The sequence below is a fragment of the Morone saxatilis genome, unplaced genomic scaffold (assembly GCF_004916995.1).
Source record: "Morone saxatilis isolate NCDOM2014 unplaced genomic scaffold, NCSU_SB_2.0 Contig12, whole genome shotgun sequence".
NCBI classification, from domain to species: Eukaryota; Metazoa; Chordata; class Actinopteri; family Moronidae; genus Morone; species Morone saxatilis.
Window position 1 is genome coordinate 8,232,475 of NW_023339674.1, and position 10,193 is coordinate 8,242,667.

A 10,193-nucleotide genomic window follows, 5' to 3' on the forward strand; every position below is an offset into this window, starting at 1 on the left:
ACTTTGCATGATTAGATTCTCAGTTGTTGTTGATGATTTTGTGATCTCGCAGTCTAACGGGGTTAGCAAGTTTATATGGAAAAGACAGAAATAGACACACTGAGACTCATCATCAAGGCCGTTAATGCGCAAGACAAGATTCCTCAGTTTGTATTGTATTGCAATCGGATCATAACAAAGGATTTTTTCTTATGTTTCCACAGGCTGTAGCAGATGAATATAACCAGTTGAAGGATCTGAAGCAGGTGAGGAGACATCACAGATGATACATTTATACATTGATACATAAATATTTCAAATATTGGAATCAGAAGAGCTAAAACTTTCACTGTGTATTATTTTATTATTATTCATTACACTGAACCATGACCATGAATAGGAATGTATATATGCTGTATTTTCTAGTATTAAACAACTTATCTGTGCTTTGTCTGCTCTTTAGACATCGGACTACCAATCTAAGAAGAAACAGTGTCGCAGGCTGAGACACAAACTGTTCCACATCAAGCGCATGGTGAAGAACTACGACAAGAACCACTCGTGAATCCACTGAGTCCTGAAACACTCAGCTCTGTGATCTCCACAGCAAACACTCACAGATGCAGACCAAGATACACTCCAAAACACTACAAAAGACTCTGTGACATCCTGAGACCAAAGTTACCTGTACAGAACCAACACACAGTGGATACACGCTCACTCATACACACACATAGGGAACATACTATACGTTAATAAAAATGGTCTTGTGTTTTCCTTAATTCACTCTGATCAGTTGTGTATGAATAACTACGTTTTTTTGGAAGAATATAAGCAGGGCCCTCAGCTGTAGCACCTTCCACAGCAAGCACTGCCATTTTCTGTTCTCTAGAGATTCAGCTCATTGTTTGCATTGTTCAGCCACTTGTGAGGATCTGAGGGCTGGAGAGGTTGTTTGAAAGTCACCTGACCTTCAGCCACCTGTGATAACACTGTGGTCAGTTTCTGTGGCTCTGTTTGCTCTCCAGATTGGCAATTTTTTTTTGTTTGTTTGTTTTATCTCCACAGATAAGAGGTGGAACAGTATTGTAGAGAACGTAGTAATGGGTGAGACGGGTTGCTGGGGATTTGTTTGTGAGCAAATATGCAGTTTCTTTTATCCCTTGGCGTAGCAGTATCTTGGTCACAAATGAACTTTAGTTGTGCTTTTCTCATCTTCTGCATCAGTGTTTGTAACTAACTTTCAGCGTCAGTGAGGTTAACTGCTCTGCCGGGAACCATGTGTATTTTCCCGTATCCTTGCTAAGATTTTGATATTGATTATCATAGATGCAGTGAGACCAAAAAGGGGACAAACTGGCCAGTGGGATGTGTCTGGCATTGTTCTATTGGATATACTTTTGAATAAAATCCTGTTCATACTACGCACCGAGAACAAATTTACACTATGTATCTGTCTAGATTCAGCAGATATCTTAGCATGTGTGATGAGATTATCTCTTGTACTTGTACGCACTAAAGACCTGTAGTGGCTTGTTTTCTAACAGTGGCCACTCACTCGCTATGCAAATAAGTAAAAACATCTAGATTATTTTTATGTTTTTTTTATTATTATCATGCTCCTCAACAAACTGGAAACACTGTTTCTGTCACTGTCTATAAGCTACACTCATCTTTTCATTTGATTCTGTACCAATGAAAATGATCATCTGCTGATTCCATTTGTGGTAATGTTTGCATTAATCCACTTAGTGTGCAAAGTGTTGCGATCTAGTGTATGTTATAAAATTGTTTAGCTACACTTTTGATTTTGTCATGCATTTGTATTTTTATGAAGAACGTTGTTGTCATTTTACAAACCCTTTGCGAGCCATTTATTTTTGTATGAATTTATTTTCTTTGATGCTATTATAAGACCATTTTTGTAACTGTATACTTCCTTAAGGTATGATGTCTAAAAAATTTAATTCAGTCAGTAATAAACATTTCTAATTCTCTAAAAATGTTTTAATTCTTATAAATTACTCTATGATTTGCTGACCCTCCTGGTTTGGAGATATCTGCAGCTCGGTGCATCTGCAGTGAGCGTCCAGCAGGGAGAGCAGGAAGACTTCTCTTCTTTGTCAGGGAGCAGTTAAATCAATGTGAGCAGGTGCTGCCCTCTTATGGTAAAATACTTTAAAAAACCTTTTACTAGAGATTTTTTACTAGTGTTTGCTGTGTCCCGATTCCATACTACACACTAATTGTACACAGTATGTGCTTTTAATTGTCATTGAATACTGATGTTGCAGGTAGTATTGAAAAAACTTTTATAATTTTATACTTACAGGATATTATACAGAACATCAATCACAGTAAAACCACCAATTAAACTTGACAAAGAGAAAGCAGAATAAAAGATGATTTTCATCACAGTTTCACCATCATGTATACTATGTCTGTTTCTTTTGTGTATTGCATTGTGGGAGAATAGTGTCACTACATACTGAAAACCTGATTATAATCAACATGTAGAATGTAATTGGGGTACAGCTCTTGTAGCTCATTAATATTTTATTATTTTAATTAAATGTAGCTAACCACTTACACTGCACTTGTTCTCCACATGCTCTTCTTTCTGGCTCTTCTAATTCAGCCCAGTTTAGCCATGTTTTGACCTATGATTGGTGTTTGTGCACATGTATCAGTTAAATTATTAAACCTTACAATTTCCAGAATACCATAATTATACATTATACTTGGCATAAAAAACTTAAATAATGTCAAAATGTCAAACACTATTTGTGTACTGAACATTTAATGTATACTGTATTATGGTTTGTATGTTGGTGCAACATAGAAAAGTCTAATCAAGCATGAGTCTGAATGTTATCACCAAACTGACGACAAACAAGTTTGACGGGTTGTATTTAACAAAGTACTGTAAGTCATAAGATCATCATGTTACTCCGTCTTGTATTAATCTATTTAAAAAAAAGGAAGAAAAAAAGAAATCGCCCCTCAGACGGGAGAAGCAGAAAATCCTCACATTGTGAAGCTGCAGCCAGAAAATATTTAGCATTTTTTGCTTGATTAAACCAATGAAATGATTAATTTATGACTAAATCTGCTGTTGAATTGTCTCTTAATTAACTATGCCATTAATTACTTGATTTTTAGAGACATGTGCAGCGTCTTAATGTCTCAGATACTGAAGTCATTCACAGAAGGGAATGTGCACACTTTTATTTCTAGTGATGCAAAAATAACCACTCAGACATTTGAACTTCTTTTGCATTTTTTAGGTTTTGGCATGATCATAGAAACATGCTTCTTTTTATCATAAAGCTACACAGAAAAAAAAATCACTATAGTTTATATTCCAACAAACAACACAAAGTGATTCAAGGACAGCATGATGAGCTGTTGATGAAGTTTTTTTTCCTAACAGCATCAGGGATCACAGCCATTGTTGCCTTTTCTTTATGATATAATAACACGGTAATACAAAAACTCATACCAAAAACACATGTTTATCCCCACATTGTCTTTTCTTTCAGTCAGTTAATTTGGCAAGAAAAACATTTGTCACATTGAGCTGCAGCTAATAGCAATAACACTCATGAATGTGACTTTCTTAGTACCCTTTATCTTAGTACCAACAAACACCATAACCTTTACAACAACTTACAACTCTTGGAGTACCTTGCATAAGCACGATAATTATCTGGAAATGACCTCTGTCTATTCGGCCGCACTTTAACACACAAAGGGGGCCACAGATATGTCAAAATGAACCACCTCTACCTTTACAATAGCAGAGGTCTTCAGAGTGCAGAGATTATTCAGAAAAGCTCACACGTTCCTCTGACAGCAAGCGTTACATTTCAAAACATTTTCAAACATATTTTGGCCATTGTCTGGTGGACAGGGGAATATTATTACTGTTTATGGTTTCTGTGATATATATATGATACATTGATCCCTTTATATTTATTTTTTTAGCACATGGATAAACAATCTTGTGTCTTTGATGTATAAAACATGAGGTAATAATGTTAGACAGGGATGTGACTGTCTGAGGAGCCAGGGTGTGTTTAAGTACATTCACCTCCACTTCCTGCCGACTACGACTGCAAGAACATTATTATATAATATACTATATTAAAGGAATAGCTCAGTAAATATGGAGCTGTAACCAACAGCTGTTTAGCTTAGCTTAGCATAATGACTAGCAACAGCAGGGGCAAACAGCTAGCCTGTCTCTGTCCAAAGGTGACAAATCCACCAACCGGCACTTTAAATCTCAGTTATTGACAAATTATATTGAATTTGTTGAATCTGTGCAAAAAACAACGTGTAAAAGCAACAACTTGTTGTTTTACAGGTTGTTTTTTTTGCTTAATAAGTGAGCTTTAGAGCCAGGATAGTTGTTTCTCCATGTTTCCAGTCCTTATGCTAAGCTAAGCTAACCAGCTTCTGGCTTTAGCTTCATGTTTACTGTACAGACATGTACAGAGAATAGATCTCATCTAATCCTGTAAGAAAGCGTGCAAGTGTATTTCCTAAAATGTTTAACTATTCCTTTAAGTATATAACATACAAAATATGTCTTGTATAAACAGTACTTCATATAGTACAATATTCAATACAATGGCTATGCCTCTTCTTTGTTATAATGCTGTACACGGTGATACTTTGCAGTCTTTGCAAACACATTTGGTAACAAAGTCTGATATTTTATCTAACATATCAAACACGACACAACTTAGATATGATCTACACAACATGTCCCCACTCTTGAGACGATATAAAGCTCTGAAGCTGCCACTGTAGGCCAGCTCTGTCTGTAAAAGTGACACTGCTATGGCTTCATTTTGACTTAAAAAACAAAGCAGAGGGAAAAACACACAGAGCCTGGGTTCAAACTGAGTCACATTAGGGGTGATATGGGAGGAGGTAGTACAGGCACATGGCCTCATGTTAGAGTCTGCAATTTAATTAAAGCCCTATTTTTTTTTGTGTGTGTCTAGAATGAGACAGAGAGAGATCAGATGGAGGTCAGAGCAAAACAGACAAGTGCTGCAAACATACATATAAAGACAATTACACATTTTTGTTTCACTGAAAGCAGCTTTGGTGTGACTTCCACCAAACTTTACAGAGCTAATGTGGGAAAGCTGACCTCTACGCTCACAAACAGGACCTTAAACTTCTGAGATTGTATTCATAACATTCAATTTGTACTGGTATGTAATCTTTGTGAGCTCTGATTCCTCCCAATCTGATCTTGGCTCGTCTCACTCTGGAGTTAGCTGGGTTCACTGTCCCGGTGCGTAGGGCCAGCTGATGGAGCTCCCTGATAGCTGCATGTCTCTGATCAGCGTCTCGATGGGTGTCTTGCCCACCAGCCGCATGAAGAAGAGCTGGGAGATAAGGTTGGCCGGCACGGCCCGCAGAGCCGGGAGGCGCAGTAGTAAGCGGCCGAAGCGCTGAGGCTGGTTGGGGTACTGCAACCTCTCATACTCCGTTAAAGCGACCTGGGCCTTCTCCTGCAGGGACTCCACGTGTGCTGGGTCTGTCAGACCACATGCATCTGTAAGGCAGAGAAACAGAGGATCATAATCTATCATTATTATCAGAATTGTATTGTTTTGGTGCTACTTTTACACCTATTTGCTTTCTTTGATCAATCCCACTCTCATATCTGTCCAAAGGTAACTAAATCTACTGATTAGCACCTCAAACAGAGTCACTGGACCTGTTTTAGAAATAATCAGGCAGATAACTCAACATAAAACCACAACCAGTCTTTCTTAGACTTTTTTTGTGTACGAATTAACACGATATAACGTGTTAATTATTGAACTTAAAAGGTGTTCAAAGGCGGATGTTATATCTATGTAGAGCCAGGCTAGCTGTTTTCCCCTGTTTCCAGTCTTTATGCTAAGCTAAGCTAATGGTCTCCTTGCTGTGGCCTCATATTAAAGGGGCAAGGAAGTGGAATCAATCAATTGATTGTGATCCTTCAGTGAGGTCAGAGGTCACATTCAGTCAAATCAGAAACTTGAACCCTGTTTAATACCTCACACAGACAAGTTTGTTTTGTTTTTCTATAAAGACATTTGGGATCAGCTATCACCACTCATTTAACCTTAAAAATCAAACTCACCAGGTGAAAAGAGTGCAATGGCTTTGAGGCAGCTGTACTCGGCCGTGTCTACCTGCAACCTGTTCAGCTTGTCCACCTGGTCCTGGAAAATCCTGACCTGGTCCATGAAGGACACCACACGCTCAGCAGACATGGGCGATGAGTGAAAACCAGCAGCTGCCAGCAAAGGAGCCATATGTATAGGCAAAGCAGACTGAGCTGCGTTCAGGATGAACAGCTCGCTCCAGCTCAGCCTCAGCAGCGCCACCTGTGGGGTGGATTGTAAATTGAGAAAAGGTCACTTGAGAGTAACGAGTCCCTGCAGAACTTTTCCACAGCAGACATTTAGACTTTTCATAGTAGGAAAAACACAGGTGGTACTAATAACATGAACAATGTTCTATTCAAGTGTCCCTTGAAAACATGTGTGACTGCCAGCATGCACAATATCAGGACCCTGAAACTAAAGCAGCTAAATGGAATTCAGCCATCATTGATTTTATTATTTGAACCTGTGCTTTACCCACTGTGACGCGCCAAAAATGTCATTTATCTGGAGGTCAGCAGTGAATATAAAAGGGGACACGAGATTGTTAAAGGGATAAACAAGGTTTTTTTTTTACACAAAATTATGTTTTTTGAATCAATGGATACTTTCAACCCTTCAGGCCTCCAAATGAAACAATCCAAGAAGGATTTTTTGTAATTTGGTAATACTGCTCACAACTAAAGTTCAGACTAACCATAACATGTGAAGTTTTTGCTTCATTTTTAGGGCTCACAACTTAAAATGATATGGAACCACAGATTTTAGAGTATTTGTATTTGAAGCCAACTTTGAATTTTGGAGGAAATTGTTCAGGCATATGTTAAACTAAAAGTGAACAAAATTATGAGGAAAGGAAAGGATGCAATGTTTGCTTCTGTTCAGGACATCTTTTTGGATTTTGTTGACATACCTGATACCTTTTTTAAAGTGGCTATGACATTAGAGATAAGGTTGTGTTCTAGGCTGAAAAGACAAATGTTAAAACTGTTTTCAAAAAAGAAAAGAAGAGATAATCAAGCACTGGCGGTCTTGACTGACCTGCTCTGAAACTGGAAGTTCTGGGAAGTATGGGATGTTTCTGGCCCACTCAATGGTGCTGAAGAGGAGCCGGGCTGCCAGCTCACAGATACTGTCGATGCCCATGACGGAGGCTCCACTCGCAGATCCCTGCATCTGTGCCTGACCGTACGGGGTCCCGTAGCGGCTGTTTGGGTACGGCTCAGCCCGGAGGAGCTGGGAGATGAGCTCCGACACCGGCTGCCCATTGAAGTAGTCCGCCCCAATGTGACCTGGCACTACACCTCCAACCCCACCTGCCAGGGAGTTTGGACTGATCCCTGGGTGAGATGGAGGGATTCGACCCCTCTGGACTGCTGCAGAGAGACAGTGAAGAGAGACACCAGAATGAGAATGAGATGAATGTGTTGGAGGAGACATTTGACATCAAACTAACTTTTCTCTGCGGCACAAGGTTTTGGAGAAATATCCAACAATGTTATAATCAAGTAAAAGTAGAAGAAAAACAAATACTAGTACTTTATATTTGCACTTAATACAATCTTTTGATATACTTTTATAGATGATATCCGTACCTACGGTGGCCGACAAGGGCAAACGCGCTGCAAACGGCAAAAAGCTGCAAACACGGGAATGATGCAAAAATCCAAAAACAACAAACACATAAAACAATGCACAGAAAATGCTGCAATACAGACGAAGCAAACTTCAACAACAAAACAACTGCAAAGAGAAATGCTGAATATCAAAACAACAAAAAACAAAAAGATTGCGCAGGTCACTAGAGGACAGACTGAAAGATGAAAAGAAGAGAAGAAGTTGGATGTTTTGGAGAAGAGATAAAAATGTTCACGTTTCCTATTATTCTTTTTACCTTGACGTAATCTTTATAATATTATAATTATATATAATTGATGAAATTTCATATGTTCTAATATATATTAGTTATAAATGATATATAATTTTTAAATTATTAATATTTTTATAACATACAATATTTAATATTATAATTACGCAATGTTAAAAAAAAGACATAAGGAAAACTAAATTTTACTCTCTCTCAAAACTAGCCAACTTCTTGTTGAGTCTTCTGGGTCTGCTCAGGTCTGGTCTCAGGTCTGTTCGTCCCCTAGTACCTGGCCGCACTTCTGTTTTGTGGTGAATTGCAGCGTTTCTCTTTTGCACTTGTTTTTTGTTTTGTGTGTTTTGAAAATTGAAGCATTTTTCTTTGCATTTGTTTTGTGGTTTGTATTGTGGTTCTGCTTTGTTTCGTGTGATTAAGCATTTTTCTGTTCTGCTTTTTCTGTTGGATTTGTTTTATTTTGTGTTTTTGGATTTGCTCATTCTTGTTGATAGCGTTTGCTTTGGCTGTTGCCTTGTCGCCACGTATCAGTAGTTATGACTTGTTGATTTTTATTCAATTTGTGTAAATAAATTAATATAAAAAACATAAACAACGTTCTCAGTTACAGGTATTAATGATACTCCCTTCCATCCTTGTTTTTGAAAACTGATGACCTGACCACGCATGTTTATATCCTTTTTACTCACTATCCCAGCTCTTTGTTTATTATTAGCAATATCTCAAACTTCATGTGTGCATCGGCCAGAAATTTTGTGATTTCATGTTTCTTTATAGTACATTGAGTAAGGAAATATGGAGAAGAGGAGGATGTCTGAACCAAGGTGTTTAGGAACTGTGGCGAAAATTAATAAAATGAAGCCAGCCAATATATCTCTCCTTGGATACTCTCTTGACCCCCCAGTATGTCAAAATATACATGAATGGCATATTTTGTCAATTTACTAACAAATATTGTGAATATAATATATATTACTAACATGAATGAATAAACAGATAACTTTTGAAGGTTTTGCTACCGTCAGGATTTTTCCCTGCACATTTTACTATTATCTCATGCAACATCTATTTGAATGAGCAATGGCACACGTACTCACAAGGCTTGTCGTGTCCTATGATGAGACAATATCTAAACACTCTTAATTATTAAGCGAGAAATGTTATATTCGTGGATTGTGTAGCTTGGGTGGAGGCTGTGCGTCCTCGGGGCTCCTCACCTCGATCTGATTTTTTACATTTTCTACAATTTTGATTCAACACTCCAGTAAATTACAGCTTTCATTTGAATAGTGTTTAAGTTGTGGAATTTATTTTTCCTTTCTAAGTAAAATACAGGGAGGTTTTTTCTCCATCTTCTTTCAAACTATGAATAATGCTGTTCTCTGAAAAAAAACCTGTTCAGGTTCTGATAAGCATTTTTTAGTAATAATGGTTTACAATGATGTATTCAGCTTAAGAATAAGACATTCTCTCAACCCATAAAGAAATGTTTTATCTGGGAAATAAAATGCACATGTTGGATATACTTGGTTTTTGAAAGGGGCAGTATGAGTCTTTACTTGGTAGTCTCAAAACAACCCTGAGGGAAATATCTGGCTAATGCTTCTAAATTCTCCACTGATCGTTCACGTGTTGCTGTCGAACTGGCTATGTTGAAAAGAAGAGAAGTTTGGACTATAAAACCATAACTTACTGAAAAGATTTAAAATTGAATCATTGATGAGTCCTACAATAGATGATTAAGTGTTATCACCGAGATAAAGCATAAGTTCAGTATAATAGAACTTTAAATATATCATGAATTGATACTGTTCTAGTTTCATTACATCTAATGCCAATTACCCTCAATCGAAGCTTTTGTCTAAAAATTCCCTCCTGCCACAAACTTTCAATGTGCTTGGTTTAAAATGTGCGATATGACTCTGACTTTAAAGCAGCGTGTGCCCTCTCTGACTGGTTAAAGTGAAAAACACATTTCAGTAATGGAAACAGCTTGAACCTTACGTCCACGGCCACAGCGCAGGTTCATTATAACAGCCCAATATAACCCTGCCTAGCCCTCAGTCACATTTAGTATGGACACGCTTGTGGTATCACTGACACAGACTGAAATACCAGTCCATTACGACTAAATCAATACTAAAGTTAAACAG

General features: G+C 37.8%; 2 protein-coding genes across 3 annotated transcripts in view; one reads left to right on the forward strand and one right to left on the reverse strand.

Moving 5' to 3' along the window:
* Window positions 1-598, forward strand: part of si:ch73-61d6.3 (occludin) — a 17,261-nt gene extending 16,663 nt beyond the window's left edge. For both annotated transcript variants that reach the window (XM_035652950.1, XM_035652951.1), the window contains 2 exons: window positions 204-245; window positions 443-598. In XM_035652950.1, coding sequence (XP_035508843.1) covers window positions 204-245; window positions 443-544 — 144 coding nt within the window. In that variant the 3' untranslated portion in view covers window positions 545-598. The remainder of the gene's footprint in view (window positions 1-203; window positions 246-442) is intronic.
* Window positions 599-3,185: 2,587 nt separating this feature from the next.
* nr2f6b (nuclear receptor subfamily 2, group F, member 6b) overlaps window positions 3,186-10,193 on the reverse strand; it is a 16,730-nt gene continuing 9,722 nt past the window's right edge. Inside the window, exons 3-5 of the mRNA XM_035652952.1 lie at window positions 7,200-7,534; window positions 6,134-6,380; window positions 3,186-5,557 (exon numbers count right to left, since the gene is read on the reverse strand). Coding sequence (XP_035508845.1) covers window positions 5,283-5,557; window positions 6,134-6,380; window positions 7,200-7,534 — 857 coding nt within the window. The 3' untranslated portion in view covers window positions 3,186-5,282. The remainder of the gene's footprint in view (window positions 5,558-6,133; window positions 6,381-7,199; window positions 7,535-10,193) is intronic.